This window comes from Gigantopelta aegis, chromosome 4 (assembly GCF_016097555.1).
Source record: "Gigantopelta aegis isolate Gae_Host chromosome 4, Gae_host_genome, whole genome shotgun sequence".
In the NCBI taxonomy this organism is placed as follows: Eukaryota; Metazoa; Mollusca; class Gastropoda; order Neomphalida; family Peltospiridae; genus Gigantopelta; species Gigantopelta aegis.
Genome location: NC_054702.1, coordinates 105,535,980 through 105,556,159, shown reverse-complemented (window position 1 = coordinate 105,556,159; position 20,180 = coordinate 105,535,980). Strand labels below are relative to the sequence as shown.

The 20,180-nt window shown below is 37.3% G+C and overlaps 1 protein-coding gene across 3 annotated transcripts in view; it reads left to right on the top strand.

The window, feature by feature from the left end:
- LOC121371665 (papilin-like) overlaps positions 1–20,180 on the top strand; it is a 172,448-nt gene that overhangs the window by 64,440 nt on the left and 87,828 nt on the right. For all 3 annotated transcript variants that reach the window (XM_041497728.1, XM_041497729.1, XM_041497727.1), the window contains 2 exons: positions 3,164–3,281; positions 10,302–10,478. In XM_041497728.1, coding sequence (XP_041353662.1) covers positions 3,164–3,281; positions 10,302–10,478 — 295 coding nt within the window. The remainder of the gene's footprint in view (positions 1–3,163; positions 3,282–10,301; positions 10,479–20,180) is intronic.

The following is a 20,180-nucleotide window of genomic DNA, read 5'->3' as shown; positions in this document are numbered from 1 at the left end:
AAAAACATGTGTTGAGTTTCTTCCTTCTAGACTACAGTAGTGTGAAACATGTGACAGGCAAGTTAGGGTGGTCCCTTTAAGAGATGGTGTACACATGTAGAGGTGTTGTACATCTCTGTTAGCTGATGTCTCCTGAATGCAGCTTTCACTGGACTGTTAATAAAGGTCATGTTTAGTACATGTATGGACTACATCTAGTAGTACCCTCCCAGCAGTGAGTTGTTATCTCTGGTTGTCAGGTCAATGACAGCTAGATGTTACTGCTATATGAAACAATATTTCTAAATTTTATATAACAGGAAGTTGGTTTATATGATTTCTACCCAGATAACCAATAATTTGATGTGGGGTGCTTCCAATGTCCTAAAAATATAAAATGAAAATATAAAATAAAAAATAAAATTCCCCAGTCCCCATTGTGAAAATGTTTTGATAAAAATGTAGCATTTACTGGTAATTTGCTTTCACCTATGTCTGCTGATTTATAATAGTTTTTTTATGTAGCATTAATTTCTGTTTAAACTATAACTAGTGTTTTACACTGGCACAGCTATTAATATTAGTATTAGTTAAATAGTAAATAGCAATTAAGGCCACAGTGATGATAAGCTTATATAATTCATTAATTATCATAATGTTTGAGAGAGAGAGAGAGAGAGAGAGAGAGAGAGAGAGAGAGAGAGAGATGGGGGAGGGGAGGGCGTGGGTGTGTGTGGGTGTGTTTAACATGCATAATGTTTGAGAGAGAGAGAGAGAGAGAGAGAGATGGGGGGAGGGGAGGGCGTGGGTGTGTGTGGGTGTGTTTAACATGCATAATGTTGAGAGAGAGAGAGAGAGAGAGAGGAGAGTGAGAGAGAGAGAGAGAGAGATGGGGGAGGGGAGGGCGTGGGTGTGTGTGTGGGTGTGTTTAACATGCATATGTTTGAGAGAGAGAGAGAGAGAGAGAGAGAGAGAGAGAGATGGGGGGAGGGGAGGGCGTGGGTGTGTGTGGGTGTGTTTAACATGCATAATGTTTGAGAGAGAGAGAGAGAGAGAGAGAGAGTGAGAGAGAGAGAGAGAGAGATGGGGAGGGGAGGGCGTGGTGGTGTGGGTGGGTGTGTTTAACATGCATAATGTTGAGAGAGAGAGAGAGAGAGAGAGAGGAGATGGGGGAGGGGAGGGCGTGGGTGTGTGTGGGTGTGTTTAACATGCATAATGTTTGAGAGAGAGAGAGAGAGAGAGAGAGAGTCGAAGAGAGAGAGATGGGGGAGGGGAGGGCGTGGGTGTGTGGGTTGTGGTTTAACATGCATAATGTTTGTGAGAGAGAGAGAGAGAGAGAGAGAGAGAGAGAGAGAGATGGGGGAGGGGAGGGCGTGGGTGTGTGTGGGTGTGTTTAACATGCATAATGTTTGAGAGAGAGAGAGAGAGAGAGAGAGAGAGAGAGAGAGAGAGAGAGAGAGATGGGGGAGGGGAGGGCGTGGGTGTGTGTGGGTGTGTTTAACATGCATAATGTTTGAACATACACTCAAACACAATGTGTGCTCCATGTGTAAAGGCTTGAACTGGTATATTTATGTACAGGTATTTTCATTTGTACCTGAAGTTCAATCATTTCCAGCAGCCAATCAGTAAACATGTATTTAAATTGATAACCCCTGTACCTCCAAAACAATTTCAAGTGCCCCTTTTTAAACAATTTGTTTATAATTTTTATTTCACAAATGCCCAATTTTTTATTGAGGTGGCATTTTCAGGAGTTTGTCCATGTTCCCTTTTGACCTTGGTCCACTCCTTAAAAATATTCTCTGTCTGCCCTTGATAATCTCTGGATCCCCCACAATATGCTTGGTCATCTCAGGCAAACACCCCGACCACAGGACTACACATTATTCCTTCATATCTATCTAAATTTATCATATGTATACAACATCTGCCAAAGGTTTTAGCATAATTTACTTCTGATGAATAAAATGTTTACCTTTGATTTTGCTTCAGAGCGGCTATTAAGACTTGTGACTAAAACTGTTTATATATTATCACGATTCATTAGACTTCTGTTTATGCGGGAACACACACACAAGTTGTAGATGTACGATGTCGGGCCTCTATTATTTCACAGCTACTGTTGTTTCTGTGTCGGTTAGGTAGACACAATGAACTATACAAAATAGTTGTGCTTATATGCATATATTTGTCTTACTGTTAACAACCGTGCTTGTATAGCAGCATTCAAGTTAAATAATGTGTCAGTGTATATGGATTAAAGTCTGTATAAGAGACATTAACATTGCTCAGATTTAAATATTCATGCTAACTAGTCTAGTATTAGAGGGCTGATGTAACTCTGTGGTAGAATTCTTGTCTCAAGTGTTATGGGTCTTATATTGTTATCCTTGGTGCACCCAGTGGGTTTTCCCATCCCAACCAAATACTTTAATAGGTATGTGTTTTCTTGGGTGGGTCTCTAGCTCGGTTAGTGGAGTGCTGACCTGAGGGGCCAGGGTTGGTAGGATCGATTCCCGTCAGTGAACCCATTCTCTGATTGTTTTTTTTTCCTGCAACATTCATTACCCCATACCTCAGGGGCGTAGGCTGAGGGGGTTAAGGGGGTTCGCTGAAGCAAATGGTCTGCTTTTAGTACTAAAACATACAGGTTTATAAATATGGAGTTTCAAGTGGTGCAAAACCAAAATAGGAAAAGGTCCACATGGTTCATATTCGAACCCCCCCCCCCCCCAGGTCCAGATCACGCTACACCCCTGTACCTGGTATATCAAAGGCCATGATATGTACTGTCCTGTCTGTGGGAAAGTGCATATAAGATTCCCTGCTGCTAATGGGAGAATGTAACAGGTTTTCTGTATGTGTCACAATAACCAAATGTTGGACATCCAATAACCAATGATTAATAAATTAATATGCTCTTGTTGTGGATGGGTGTATGGGTGGAGAGGTTCATGGTTGGTTGCTTGCATGGAGGGACAGATGTGTGTATGGACAGTCAGATAGATGGATGGTCAGTTGTTAAATGAATGGATACAACATTGTTTTAAAGCGTTTTCCGTCATTACTTCATATTAATTTTTAAGCATTACTATTTGATTCTAGAATTCATCCTTGGGGGGATAACAACAAAACAATTAACAATAATATAATAAAATCTTGTTTTTATTGTTGTTGATAGCATAATGAGGGTAGACTGCTAAACCTTGACTGTTCCGCAACCAGTTATGGGTGCTGTCCAGATGGGAAGACGGCAGCTAAAGGATATCACCATAAAGGATGCCCCAGTACAGAGACTGGTATGTAGTTTACATTAACATATAACACTTACAGGTCCTCTTCTTTTATCTGATTTTATTGTTAACACTATATTTACACCTCAAGACAACAAACTGATTTTATTGTTAACACTATATTTACACCTCAAGACAACAAACTGATTTTATTGTTAACACTATATTTACACCTCAAGACAACAAACTGATTTTATTGTTAACACTATATTTACACCTCAAGACAACAAACTGATTTTATTGTTAACACTATATTTACACCTCAAGACAACAAACTGATTTTATTGTTAACACTATATTTACACCTCAAGACAACAAACTGATTTATTGTTAACACTATATTTACACCTCAAGACAACAAACTGATTTTATTGTTAACACTATATTTACACCTCAAGACAACAAACTGATTTTATTGTTAACACTATATTTACACCTCAAGACAACAAACTGATTTTATTGTTAACACTATATTTACACCTCAAGACAACAAACTGATTTTATTGTTAACACTATATTTACACCTCAAGACAACAAACTGATTTTATTGTTAACACTATATTTACACCTCAAGACAACAAACTGATTTTATTGTTAACACTATATTTACACCTCAAGACAACAAACTGATTTTATTGTTAACACTATATTTACACCTCAAGACAACAAACTGATTTTATTGTTAACACTATATTTACACCTCAAGACAACAAACTGATTTTATTGTTAACACTATATTTACACCTCAAGACAACAAACTGATTTTATTGTTAACACTATATTTACACCTCAAGACAACAAACTGATTTTATTGTTAACACTATATTTACACCTCAAGACAACAAACTGATTTTATTGTTAACACTATATTTACACCTCAAGACAACAAACTGATTTTGTTATTCAAATTATCCTAAAGCTTAATTAGTTGTAATTACCATATATCCCTATGTATTGGCTGACTCTGTGGATAAGCCAACCACTTAGTTTTCCCTTCAGTATCTGGTATGATGTATGAGCTTACTCAACATTTATGTAGTTGAAACAGGCAAAAATATAGATCTATCCGATCGAGATAATGTCGGTCTTGACAAGTCGATCGCAGTAATTTGTTTTGGTGAACCGATGTACAAAAACTATTTTAATAAAGATTTCAAAATAGCTAAAAAAGAAAAAAAGGTTTATTTTTAAAATCCTCTAATGTAGGATAACATTGTTCTGTTCTTTTATTTCTATCTTTTTTTATTCAATCGCTAGTTGATAAATGTAGTTTTGCTTTTATATGGCAGTGTAAATATTGTTTGACACCCATGATAGCTAATTGCAATGATGAACACTACCTCTTCTGTTCTTTTTATAAGTGGTGATATCTCTAATAAAACATAGTTTCTAAAAATTAATTAGGAATTGCAGAATAAACAATGATGGTAAGTAAATATCATGAGTTGTGACCAATTAAATCTGTAATTGAGGACAAAATATCAGTGGTCATAAAAAGATTTAATGACCATTCCAATCATGTGATACATTTGGTGCCAAAAATTGGTACTACTTAATGGTGGCTTTTGCTAGAAATTGTCAACAATCAAAATATATTTTATTTCATTTCTGAAATAAAATAAACTTATATTGTGTGTATCAAACAAACAAATGGACACTGGTATGGGACTTAATAGAGGCTGTTAAAAATACTTGTTAAATAACTCTATGGTAAGGTTTTAAGGCTTAGAATGACCGACAGGTTTTTGTTAGTATCATATTTCCATCCACGCCGATATTTCATTGTATTTTCTAAGACATTTTTTGTAGAATCTGTGTATTGGTCGACCCCTCTTCTCATGATGGTATTTAGAGGCTTGACAATTTGGCTAATACACAGCGATCTATGGTAAATAGGACATATTTTCAATGTATTAGTGTTGTGCCTTATAAACTAGAGTAAAATCTCTTTAAATCAGACACCCATGGGACCAAGTGAAAAGTCTGGTTTTAAAGGGTATCCAGTTTAGAGAGGTTGTATTTTGTATAATGTACAGGTATATAAAAAAAGGACTGTAATGGTGTCTGATTTTGAGTAAATTCCAGTTTATAGAAGGTCCCATTTTGAGGGTTTCACTATAGTTGTTTGTTAGTGAGGTTTTTGGTGGGCATTTTAAGCAGCTATATCATTTCACATTTTGGCTATTCACACACAAATTGTTTTTCCATTACTCAATTTCTTGTATGTAAAAAGTGTAAAAATACAAGATTGTTCTTTCATCATAGAAGATTGTTATTGCATCATTATCATGATTCGTATGAAAGAGAAACACCCATAAAGTAAGGAAAGTTAATGTGTTGTGTCTACAAAGAATAATGTTTCCCCACTGCATCTCAAGCAAGGGGATAAATCAGTCGTTTTTTATACAGGTTACCTCTTGTAAGCCTGATTTTGCATACACCTGTTCTGTTTGTGATGGCACGCATTTCCATGTTTATCACTGTTATCAGATCAGCGTGGATCACAATGCAGTACACAACACATAAAGACATCAGTCTTAATTTTGCCAAGTCACGGTCACACGGTGGTGCAACTTTCAGCTTCAGTCTCATGTGGCAGTAACATGGATTGTGAAAAAAGAAGAAAAATACATAATTAAAAACCACAGAACAGGGCTTCTAGATTATGGTAGTCCCACTCCCATGGCTAGTGATATTCAGTGTTGGGCTAGTAAATAAATACTAGGCCTATATTGTCATGGCCGACAGTTAGTGATTTTTTGGGTCAAATGTTGCAGTTAAGTCTATTTTGTAAATATGAATATCCTTTCCCCACCCCAACCCCCAATGTTAATGTTTTTAAGGTCCGTCTCCCTGTTTAGGTATCATATCTGATTATTACTATTATTTAGTAAGTTTTATTAACTTAAAGTAAAGTAGGGCTAGTAAATTTTTAAAATCACTGATCCTGTGGCTAGTGGATTTTATAAACATTCAAGAAAACCTGTGTAGAATAAGTTTTTCAATGGAAGGAAGGAAGGAAATGTTTTATTTAACGACACACTCAACACATTTTATTTATGATTATATTTGTTTCAATGGAAACAACAGAAATTAGCATTGAATGAATCTCTTGAGAATGCTTGAAATAGCGGCCTGCAAAAAGCAGTTAACTTTTTAGACCTAACACATGAAATAAAAATCCAACTGATAAAATTACCAAAAAACCGCAGGTCAGTTTTCAAGAGACGGATGTACATGCATGTACGATCACCTAATCTTCTACTTAGCTGAGGTTGAGCTTGTGATTCTCTTATATTTTAATTTCATAATGCTCCACAACACATCTCCGAGGTCCTAACTTTCCACACACTGTCACAAAGCCCCCACCCACTCCATGCTGTCTTATTTCCTGCAGGCCATATTTCTTTTTAAGCAGGCCATATTCCTTTTGGCATACTATGTGGGGAAAAAATAACAGCAGGCCATATTTTACTTCCTAGGTTAAGTTTTAAAAATAACCATCTTGTTGCCTTGTATGTTTTAATACATTTTTATATGTAAATTGTACAATACATGTATATTTAATAGTAACAGTCCTAGTATATGTTTGTACTATAAGCAAAACAGATCATGCCACCGATTTCAATAGGCCAAGCTCCGAGTACTAAGTTAAATTAAGGAAAACATTTTTTATTCTCTGACAAAAGTGATTTTATGGCTGTGTCCATTAAAGTCCATGTAATGGTTAGTCACTGAATTTTTATATATTTTTTTGTTGTTTATTACTATTTGGTATTTAATTTGAGTAATTTGTATCACTAGTTCACCTTTATTTTGAGTAATTTTAACATGAGTTTGCCTTAACTTTATCATTAGTTTTCCATTATTTTGAGTATCTTATCATAAAGTTTGCCATAATTGTGAATAATTTGTATCACTAGTTCACCTTTAATTACAGTAATTTAACAATGACCCTGTCTTTATTTTAAGTAACCTTATCACTAGCCTGACTCAGGTAGGTGTGTCTTTCATTAGTAAATCATAGCACATGTCTGGAACTGGGGCTTCTTTTACAATTCTCTTGTTAACCTTTCCCTCCGATATCAGCACCTTGTGGAAATTCCAGGCACTTAGAGCCAGTAATTAATTGACTCTCTGGCTAGATATGATAGTCCAACAGAGAAAGCTTTTACAGGTATAATTTATACCTTGCTGTTTTCACAGCATCAGAATAAAGGTTTTGCTGTAATATTTTTTGATAGTTGTAAGTATTACCTCTGGGGCGGGATGTAGCCCAGTGGTAAAGCACTTGCCTGATGTATGGTCGGTCTGGGATCGATCCCCATCAGTGGGCTCAATGGACTATTTCTCATTACAACCAGTGCACCGCGACTGGTATGTCAAAGGCTGTGGTATGTGCTATCCTGTCTGTGGAAGATGGTGCATATAAAAGATCCCTTGTTACTAATGAAAAAATGCAGAGGGTTTGTTTTGTTTAACTACACCAATGGAGCACATTGATTTATTAATCATTAGCTATTGGATGTCAGACATTTGGTAATTTTGACATATAGTCTTCAAGAGGAAACCCGCTACATTATTTCATTAGTAGCAAGGGATCTTTTATATGCACCATCCCACACATGATGGCACCTATCACGACCTTTGCTATACCAGTTGTGGTGAACTGATTGGAACGAGAAATAACCCAATGGGTCTACCGACTGGGATTGAACCTAAACTGACCATGCATCAGGCGAGAGCTTTACCACTGGGCTACATCCCACCCCCTATTTCTCTGAGTAGGTCATCTATGTGTGCAGGTATAGTACGCAGGTGGTTGTTGTACAGAGTGCCATTTATAGGAAGTTCATCAGTACGTGAACATGTGAAACCACAGATAACTCTCTCTGCTGTAACCGGACCCCACATGGAACAATTTCAGACAAACTATCTGCCTGGTCGGTCTGTATTTGATTAGGTGCCTATTTTTTTATATGTACGAACTGGAATACTTTTGTCATGAAAGACAATAAAAACAAGATTGGAATTGCTGATGAACTTTAAATGTTGGGGAATGAAATGCTCCCTTGTTTAACCTGGTAGACATTTGTTGAACCACTAGCTGGGCCACAGAAATAGCAGCTATCTGGGGTGCTTGAACTGTGGAAATAAAGATATCATTTGTCGGAACTGTTAATAAAACAGGTATGCTCCTCAGACCATGGAGGAAATCACTTAGCACAACCCCGGCAGACCTGACACATTTTTCTTTTTAAGCTGATGTAATGTGTAAATAAACAGAACATCACATTGTTATGCAAAGCATAAGGTTGTGTTTGATGGAGAATGTTTCAAAGTCATGGGTTATTGTTTGAATAAACAAATTGCTAGACACAATTACTCTTTTCCTGGTTAAACAAGATTGAATAGTTTTATATAAGACTTGTTTTGGTGTCTTTTATGGGTGGTGCAAAACAAATGTTGACTAATAAAATAAAATAATTTTAAGTGGATTACTTTTTATTTTATAGACTGTCAAAATAGAAAACAAAAATGTTTAACTCGAGACATTTAATTAACTAACTAAAAACAGTGGTCCAACGAACAATGACATAATAGGCCTACACAATGTTTTGTGGAAATTATCCTCAACTTTTGTGAATGAAGGACATTTTAGAGGTAAATATATAAGAATTACTGTTACTCTTATTAAATTTAACCATTGTCTGTTCATAATGACTTTTGAATATCATTAAAACTTGTCAGCATAATCAGAGTTTGAAGTAGTTATATTAACAAATTGATGTCTTTTCTTTTCTGTAAATCAGCATTCTTGCTTCAAATGGCCATTTATTTAAAATTGACATTTTGTACATTCAGTTTACTTGCAGATTTACTTATTAAAACCTGTACACAAAGGCCACCTGTGCAGGAAAACAAGATGTTAAAAGACCCTTGAATGATCCTTATTTTAAGGATTGACATTATCATATTGTTTCTAAATACTGGGGGGTTTTTTTGGCGGTTCTTCGTGTATGAGTTCACTTGAATACTCTCAAGGGGTGTTTGTCAGGTGAGAGAAAACCCTCCGATCCCCAAACAACAGATAGATTTGTCACATTTTCAATCTGGTTTGAGGACTACAAACTACAGCTACGAAATCTTAACGATGGTTTGATGGCCCAGATGGAAATGACCATTGTAGTGTGATAAAATAGCCGAAATGTATTGTCCACCTCTTGTGAACCAAGTCAATGGACGTGACCACTTGCAAGAGGAGTTCAAGTACTGACCAAGAACCATAAAAGCACAAAATTGGCCTAAAAAGTGACACCTTCACTAATCAGCCGTGGACCAGGATGCATCTAATCCAGCCAACCCACCCACAAGCACACACTACTGTAAAAAAAAATCTTAAGTTCATTCATACAGTGAGCTCATCACTCTAAATATGTCCTTATTTTTTTTCATTCATGTACTTTTTCTCTCTCCTTGGATGACTAACTATTGAAAGCTGAGGTAGAGAAAACTTACGATGTTAGGACCCTCACCTTTGATTGTAGGCTCCAACACCTAGACAGAGTGGTTCTGTGTGTGTGTGTGTGTGCATACATTACCACAGCCTATTTCTCTGTGATAGTAGAGAGCCGCCGACTAATGTGAACGTTTATAACCCATAGTGTTGTGAGGCATGCAGGGAGGTGGTTTCGCTCGGTGTTACAGTAAAGCCACTCATTAAATGAGAGGAGATCTCTTAATCTTCACTTTGCTCTCACTTCTGCTCCGCGATGGTAGAAGCCTTAGTTCCCGTGATGGTGTCACTGGCGGTGTGTCGCCTGCCATCTGAGACGGGACCCTGTGACTCTTTTAGTGTCAAGTGGTTCTACGACCAGCGCCTAGGCTCCTGCAGGCAGTTTTGGTTTGGAGGGTGCGAAGGAAATGATAATAGATTTGAATCAATGAGTGAGTGTATTAAAGATTGTGACACGGTCAAGGAAAAAATTGAATTTGATGAAAAAAAGCTAAAATCTAAATTTGCAGATCGCTGCAGTTTGGAGCAGTCTCGAGGGCCGTGTGGGAATTACACGTTGAAGTGGTATTTCGATTCTCAGGCCAGCACGTGTAACATGTTCTGGTATGGAAGTTGTGGAGGAAACGACAACCGCTTCGACACAGAAGAAGATTGTAAAGACTATTGTTTGAGGGATAACAAAGAAGGTAAGAAAGTTTTAATATTCTAAACATTTCTACTCTTAAAAGGTTTTTTTTCCTTCAGATAATAGATATAAGCAGAACTTTTCACAAGTTTACCAAACAAATACATTTACATCTTGAAATCGACTTATTCTGCCATTATTTTCACTTGTCCAAATAAGTGGTATATGTTATTTAAGAGCAACACCAATGTTTTACTGTTCAAAAAAAAATAAACAAAATCTATAATTGTCTTGTCTTCTGAGGTACATTTTGCTTGTTCGAGCTTGGTATATACCAACAATAAATTTGTTCACTTACTTTCTAAGTGAAGTAATGTATAATATAATGTACATAGCATTAAAGATTTTCTAACCAAAGTTAGAGTTTTTCATTTTATGTGACTTATAAATAAAGTAAATAAATATAAATGTTTGAAGGAAATATTATATGAAGTGTTCTTTCATTTTGTCTTTCTATACAAGATAGTTTATACCGAAGACAAATAATTAATCATCCTTTGACAGCAATCGTTTTAACTGAGGGTTAATATATATATATATATATATACAATGATCTGTACACCGGATATGTATCTTGTGGTTTTGTGTGTGTAGTGTCTCTATACAGGTTGGTCTACACACAAGCTTAGTATTTTCTTTCAGAGCAGTCTTCAGTGGTGGCGGTTTTATTTGAAAATTAAAATGTATTGATTTATATTCAAATGCTGTCCATAAGAAGTGGTTTGTTTGTACAAGCTGCATGGGATATAATAAAGACAAATAGCTTTAAAGATTTAGGGCTTTAGATCTCACTAATTTGACCACAACAGGGTTTTTTTTTTGTCTTTTATGTCTGTTAAGAGCATAGCAAGGTCTTTTTAGTGCAGTAATGTTTTTAACAATTGCTGAAGAGCTAAAATTCATTTTAAGTTATTTTAATTTAATTAAAGCTAAACATTTCAGTAGTTTTGGGGTCAGCATATTTGTACTTAATTTGGGCACAATGATTTTGGGCATGCCTATTTTGAACAGATATATATATTGCCTTGACTTTGGTGTAGTCTAAAGCCCTAAGGAGTGATATTTCATTGTAACTTGGATTTTAAAACAAAAATTATGATATCCAATTAAGTGTGACATGACCATATTTGTTTGGGGATAATAAACTTTAGTTGTTATAAATTTTAAGCTTCACACATGCTGTTGTTGGCGCACATCTCAACTGGGGTGAAGTGTTCGTTTGATGAGCAGTCGGTTTGGGATCGATCACCATCGGTGGGCCCATTGGGCTATTTCACATTCCAGCCAGTGCACCAGGCACCATGACTGGTATATCAAAGGCCGTGGTATGTGCTATCCTCTCTGTAGGATGATGCATATAAAAGATCCCTTGCTACTAATGGAACAAATGTAGTGGGTTTCCTCTCTAAGAGTATATGTCAAAATTACCAAATCCAATAGCCATGATTAATAAATCAGTGTGCTTTAGTGGTGTCGTTAAACAAAACAAACTTTAACTTTAACATCACCACTAGGGGCTGAATCTAAGAGGGCTCACCTGAGGTGCTTTGCTTGCAGGGTTGAAGATCCTCAGTGGATCCATTCACTAATTGTTTTTTTCCCATCCCAGCCAGTGATCCATGACCAGTACATCAGAAGCTGTTGTAAGTGCTGTCTGGTATGTGGGGAAGTGCATATTAAAGATTCCTTGCTACAAATGGAAAAATGTAGCAGGTTTTCTCTCTAAGACTGTATGTCAGAATTACCTAATGTCTCACATCCAATACTAAGACTGAAAGAAAGAAAGAAAAAAATGTTTTATTTAACGAAGCACTCAACACATTTTATTTACAATTATATGGTGTCAGACATATGGTTAAGGACCACACAGATATTGAGAGAGGAAACCTGCTGTCACCACTGCATGGGCTATTCTTTTCGATTAGCAGCAAAGGTTCTTTTATATGCACCATCCCACAGACAGGGTAGTACATACCACAGCCTTTGATATACCAGTAGTGGTGCACTGGCTGGAACAAGAAATAGCCCAATGGGCCCACTGACAGGGATCGATCCCAGACCGACCGCACATCGTGCGAGCGCTTTACCACTGGGTTACATCCCACCCAATACTAAGACTGATGATAGTCACAATACCACTGAGGTTAGGTGAGAGTAGGCAAAGCTGGCTTGGGATGACTTTAGTTGTAGAGGTTCTTCCTGACAAGATTTACGCCCCTACCACATCATTGGATTGACCTGAGATAGGATGTAGCCCAGTTGTAAGGGGCTCACTTGATGCACAATAGGTTTGGGATCAATCCCCATCGGTGGGCCCATTGGGCTATTTCTCGTTCCAGCCAGTACACCATGACTGGTATATCAAAGGCCATGGTATGTGCTATCCTGTCTGTGGGATGGTGCATATAAAAGATTCCTTGCTACTAATGGAAAAATGTAGTGGATTTCCTCTAAGACTGTGTCAAGATTACCAAATGTTTGACATCCAATAGCTGATGATTAATAAATCAATGTGCTCTAGTGGTGTCGTTAAACAAAACAAACTTTCATTGGATTGACCCATTAGGGATTTTTCTATTGCAACTACCACCCAGTACATTGAAACCCCTCTAAACCAGACCAAGTAAAATGTCTAGTATTAAGAGGTATCTGGTTTAGAGAGGTTAACTTCTATATTGATTTTTTAAAAGGGACCGTGAAAAATGTCTGGTTTTGAGATAATTCTGGTTTACAGAGGGTCTGGTTTTGAGAGGTTGCACTGTATATAAAAAGGGCATGGTACATGTGCTGTCCTGTCTAGGAAAGTGCATATAAAAAACACTTTCTGATAACAATGCAGTAATAAGAGTAGCGTATATAATGGCAGCAGGTTTCTCGTTCTGTTGAAGCTGAGCAGTGAGATTTTGTTTCGGTTAATTGTTGTTCTTTGGGTTATATTCAAATAGATCAGGGTTTTCTTGTACAGTAAAACCTTCAAAACTGGACGTTTCTTGCAGTCCCTTTTTAAATATCAGTACAGAACATAACCTCTCTAAACTGGACACCCCTTAAACTGGACTTTTTACTTGGTTTCATGGGTGACTGGTTTAGAGGGGTTTCACTTATTATGATGATGATGAATTTAGGCCATAATTATGATGATCATCATGATTGTATTAACTTAATATCCTGATTACATCTGACTTTGTTCACATTGTCTAGAGCATGCCATTCAGCTACCTGTTCTGTCTGGCTATGCTTCAATCCTGCTGGTCATATCTGACCCTACCTGACCCTACCTGGCCCTACCTGGCCCTACCTGACCCTGCCTGGCCCTGCCTGGCCCTGCCTGGCCCTGCCTGGCCCTGCCTGGCCCTGCCTGGCCCTGTCTGGCCCTGCCTGACCCTACCTGACCTTTCATGCTTAGCCTTTCCCTGCCTGCCTCAGCTGCCCTAGAAGAAAACACCTGCAGTGCCATAATATAGGCCAGCCTTACATCAATGGACCTTTCAAGGACTGATAACCAGAGCTGGCTATGTCCATTATTTGAGAAAATGAGAGTAGTGCACTATTTTACATGTTTTATTACTGGTAGTACTCAACCAGTCCAACTAGAGAGAACTAGAGAGGACTATAGGTTTTGTCTCAAACTATCTGTCCAATTGTGTGTCTGTCTGTTCCACAATTGTAGTTTTCTGGACTTTTTTCTTCACAATGCCTCAAGACATTGAGCTAAAAAAATTGTATAGCTTTATCATGCAAAGTTAAAGCCGGTGTGTATTTTTGTGCTGGGGTGTTGTTAAACATTAATTCATTCATGAAGATTTACCTGTACTCATTTTGCACACAGTTATGGCCCTTAAAGTTAGGAGATATGAAAATGTATTGGGCCTGGTAAGGGACATGTATTGCTTTGGCAGTAATCTCAGAATGCTTGTGTTTTTATGATGTAGATTTTAGGAGGAACTTATATGTACTAGAAGTGGTTGCACTTAAGCCTTCTTAAGGGTATAGGTACTCTCTTGACATGCCTGTATCCAGTTACAGTTCAGACACATCTATCCTGGGCACAATTTCTGAGAGAAATATTTGCAGTTCAGTTTATTTGATTTCATACTTTTATCCAATTGAGGTTCAAGCATATTTTCCTAAGCACATGCCTCAGCCATATCTGGACTGTCTGTCCAGAATAGTCATTTGTGGTGATTAGTTAGTGAGCGAGATGGTGGTATAGAGAGCTTACACCTACCTACTGAGTCATTGCATCTCACTCTGAGTGGGAATCATGCAGTGGTGATTAGTTAGTGAGCGAGATGGTGGTATAGAGAGCTTACACCTACCTATTGAGTCATTGCATCTCACTCTGAGTGGGAATCATGCAGTGGTGATTAGTTAATGAGCGAGATGGTGGTATAGAGAGCTTACACCTACCTATTGAGTCATTGCATCTCACTCTGAGTGGGAATCATGCAGTGGTGATTAGTTAATGAGCGAGATGGTGGTATAGAGAGCTTACACCTACCTATTGAGTCATTGCATCTCACTCTGAGTGGGAATCATGCAGTGCCAGAATGTGAACCCATAACCTATCAGCCTTGGGTTTGATGACATACACTGTTGGAATGAGAAATACTCCAGTAAATATAGTAATATAACTGACAAATTTATACCTCAGGAAAGCACTACCCATTGAGTCATTGCAACTCACTCTGGGTGGGAATCGTGCAGTGCCAGGATGTGAAGCTTTGACCTATCAGCCTTAAGTTTGATGACTTAATCACAACATCTTGCATGCTACTAATATAGCATTCACTGTTGGAATGGGAAATACTCCAGTAACGTAGTATTATAAATGTCCAATTTACACCTCAGGCAAACACTTTACCACTGAGCTACATCATTCACCATTCTGGTGTTTGCTCATGTTAATCAGTGATCCAGTTTACGTCAAAAGTATGTTAATTTTTATCAAACATTGGGACACTTTGGTCACTCATTCAGCTTAATTAGGACGCAGACAAATGACTTAACTGTTTACTCTTCATTAGCATGTTGCCCGTTCTAAGTGTACAAGTGTTAAAGTTATGTGTCTCGTGTTTGCACATTGGTTTTAAGTCTTGTCTCCATCCAGCCCAATTGAGTTAATTTAGACAACTGCTTACTTTTCTCCGGCCCTTATCTGTACAAAGGCCAGGCGAGTTAATGTCAACAGCTCTTCACTGCCATCTAACACAATAACACGCTGATATACATTGTTAGTGGTATTTATTCGAGGATTACCCACTGTGGTCAGGGACAGATGTCCATCTGTCGAGGTCTTTGATGTTTTCTCAGGACAAGACCTGAAGATTATTAGACCTCCGCCTCCCAGCTCCACTTGTAACAGATTTGTGTGTCATGTCAGGTTAGCATGTGATAAATAAAGTGGCTAATTAAAGAACTTCCACAGCTCCTCTCACTGTCTCTTTTTTCTTCTTTTTTAAAAAACAAATGTTTTTTGCTTTCTCTCACTTGATTTCCATCGTGTTTCTTTCTAACCATGCAGCTTTTCTTATCCTTCAGTGTCCACCTCTACATCGCAGTCCTTATTTCTTTAACAGGCATTTGTCTCTTGTCAGTTATGCCACATACTTGCCATTTACCATCAGCTTTTGATGGGTTGGTTGGTTGGTTGGTGGGTGGGTTAGTGAGGGGATGGATAGATGGAGGGACGGACGGACGGACGGAGGGAGGGATGGAAGGATGGACGGACGGATGGATGGATGGACTAACAGGAGGGTGGGTGTGTTTGGGTTTGGGTTTCTTTTGGGTGTATAGATGAGCTTTTAGTATGGATCACTTACTGGATAGTTTGTGAATCAAGTGGTGTGGGGTGGTGTGGTGTGGTTTGTGTGGTGTGGTGTGGTGTGTTGTATTCATTTCCTTAAAGGTTTGGGGATGGGGTGGTTGAGGAATTGTGCTCACTAATAGCAGACAGACATCCATATTATGTTGTTTTTATACAAACATTGCACTGAAAGCTCTAAAGATGTGTTTTCTCACTTTGTTTCATAAACTAGTTAACTGAGCAAGTCAAACCAAGACGTGGGTCTCGGTACATGGATTTTATGAGACCCACCTCCATTATCTTCCAGCGAGGAGTTAAGCTTTTAAATATTTCACACGTTTATGGCTCATTATAGTAATTATGTGTCTTTAGTCTTTGCTATATCTGGAACATTGACTGCTAATGAAGAATAGTAGCAAGTACTTTATGGTTAAACTATTGTTATATAGTGTTCTTATTTTAGAGAACATCAAAGCAGCTATCTGAGTAAAAAACTTTTTTTATCTTGGAACCTGGAACAGTTTCCATTTGTATATGTACAACTTCATGCAATATGTATTTTTAGTTTTAAAGAAATCATATCTATGAGTACCCAGGGCTTCTAGAATTCTATAAAATCCATTAGCCATGGGATCAGTGATTTTATAAATGTACTTGCCATGATTAAAAATTCACCAATACAATAAATACAATTTTACTAATAGTAGTAATCAGATATGTCACCTACCATAATCTAGAAGCACTGGAGTACCTCAGCACATTGTTTAATCAGTGGCTATTAGGTGTTACTTAATCAATGGTAGTAGAGGTGAAATCAACCTTTTGCCATCATCTGTTGATCCATGTCAGTTTGATGTTAAGTTTATTTTCATGCTTATATTTACTAGAGTGTCAAACACACTGTCCTGGACATGCACCTCAATTACCTGGGCTGTCTGACACTCATCCTGCTTTTTCCTGTTTGTTTAAAACACTGTTACCTTAGCATATTTTAAATATAAAGCATTATCTGGATAAATACATTTGGAATGAAATTTTGGCCAAATTAGTTCATATTTTATTTGCCGGGAAGAAATAATAAATTCATATATATATATAATTATTTTAGACAAAAATCGATATCGAGGTATTACAAAACATTACCAGGTCCAGAAATGCATTGGTTATAGAGATATTCATATTCTAAGCAAGAAAATGTAACTAAATTGTAATTTTAATCATATAAAAATTGTTTATTTGCAAAAAATACTTTTAAAATGGATACAAACTGAGGATATTGCCTTGAATGGTTATGTTTGTGGCCAGTGAAAGAGACGTTGGTGTAGTTGTTTCATTCCTGCCTAGTGAGAAATTAATTCTGGCTTGGAACTGCATTATTAGCATTTGATCACAAGATCTACCAGCCTTAAGGTTAATCATTGACTTAACCAAAGTTAAAGTTTGTTTTTGTTTAATGACACAACTAGAGCACATTGATTTTTATTAATCATCAGCTATTGGATGTCAAACATTTGGTAATTTTTACTTGTAGGGTGTATACTACCAAATCAAATCCCATAGATAACAATAGTAACATATGTGACTAAAACTCCTACCTGCAGCATATCAATGGACATAAACGCCACAGATATAAATTCTACCACCCTTCACTCTTAAAGTGAATCAGAATAAATTGGGGGTCAAGCTACTCATTTCTGAGATATTTATGACTCATTTATGACTACCCTAGTGCCGCACAAAATTTGAGTACTTTTTTTTTACAGGTACCCCATACATGTTTCAAGCACAACGCTACTTGACACAGTGGTACAAGATGAAATAAAATTGCATACATTTTTTGCCCAGATGAAACTATTTTTTTTTACAACCAACACACTCACATTTATCACCAATCACAGGACTTGTGGTGTTCACTTTTCTATGAAAAGTTGGGTGCATCTCGAACTTTGACCTAGCCGGAAGTTATTTGGTTTAGTACTACCTGTAGTCATCAGGAAACCTGCTACATTTTTTCCATTAGTAGCAAGGGAAAGTCCACAGACAGGAAAGTACATACCACTGCCTTTGACCAGTTGTGGTGCACTGGTTGGAATGAGGAAAAAACCAATCAGTTGAATGGATCTACCGATGACTTACAGACTCTAGTTTTTAAACACTACAGCATATCACTGAAATCAAACATTGCTTATATTTTATTGTTTACATTATCCATTTCCATAGAACCAAAGTGTTTCTGGTCATCCTATTGTTTCTAATATCATAAAATGCATTTTTCATATTTTTAAAAACGCATGTGCGTCTAAGAAGTAGTGGTTACTGATTCGAGTTCTAGTCTATTTTTAAGGATATTTTCTGGTTTTAATATCACAGACTCTTATTTCACTCTGTTGTAACTTTATCCAAGTGTGTTACAGGTTTGTAGATTAACTAAACTCAGTGTCCATGTTGTAACTTTATCCAAGTGTGTTACAGGTTTGTAGATTAACTAAACTCAGTGTCCATGTTATAACTTTATCCAAGTGTGTTACAGGTTTGTAGATTAACTATACTTAGTGTCCATTTGTACGAGTTGAAACTAGGGTATGTGCCTTTAACCACAATACCACTGAATTATTTTATATAGCACTTAACACAGTCTTGGAGCACTGTTGAAGGTGGATTTAACTCAGTCAGTTGATTGCTCATCTGAGGTGCTTGGGTAATAGAACCTCAGCAGACAGTATATCCTTTCCTATCACAACCAGTGTGTCACAACTGGTATATTATAGGCTGTGGTATGTGTTGTCTTGTCTGTGAGGAAGTGCATATAAAAGATCCCTTGCTGATAATAGAAAAACGTTGCAGGTTTCATCTGAAGCCTGTGTTAGAATTACCAAATATTTGATGTGATGTGTCATTCATTCATTCATTTCAACTTATTTTCGTGCTTATATCCAATTAAGGTTCAAGCACGCTGTCCTGGGCACACACCTCAGCTATCTGGGCTGTCTGTCCAGGACAGTAGGTTAGTTGTTAGTTAGTTAGTAGTTAGTGAGAGAGAAGAGGGTGTAGTGGCCTTACACCTACCCATTGAGTCCTTAAGAACTCGCTCTGGGTTGGAGCTGGTTCCGGGCTGCGAACCTGTACCTACCAGCCTGTAGTCCGATGGCTTAACCACTACGCCACCGAGGCCGGTCGTGATGTGTATCATAAAAATGTGTTTTAACTTGTTGGAATGAATCATAATTAATCCAAAAGGTCCATTATGATGGACTGATTCTCAGCCATTCCACCTTGTGAACAATCTACTACTGAACTTCCAGTAAACAATATTTTCAACCAAATTCACCATACACCTATAGAATACAATTAAATGATTTGCTTTTTGACCTCAGAAAAAAAGATCTGTAATAACTTTAGAGATGTCAGCACTATTCAACATGTAGATATCATCATTTAGGTTATTTTTCAATTCAGTCACCTTCGCTGATTTCTTATTTCTGGACTTCTTTATCTCTTGTTTACTCTGTCCTGTTTCAGCACTAGCTTATATATAATTATAACCATGATGCATTCTCTAGCTGTGTGTAGATGTTTAATCTAAGCAATAAAGATATATCATCAATCACTCTTGATCTTGATCCATGCAGTTCAGTCACTGCCCAGTAACCTCCACACATGTAGAGTTACTGGCCACCTCACAGGTATATACCTACAACCCATGAGTAAGATCACACGTTAACAGGTGCAAACAATTTCTGGAGTTATTTCCACTGTTTACTTACAGACACCAAGACTACTTATGAATGAAAAAACAACATAAATAGTTTCCAAATTGTATCTCTGCACAAGGCAGAGTCTAAAGTAAATAATATTTTGACAAGATCATGACTGATTCCACAAATTACTCTCAGGTGC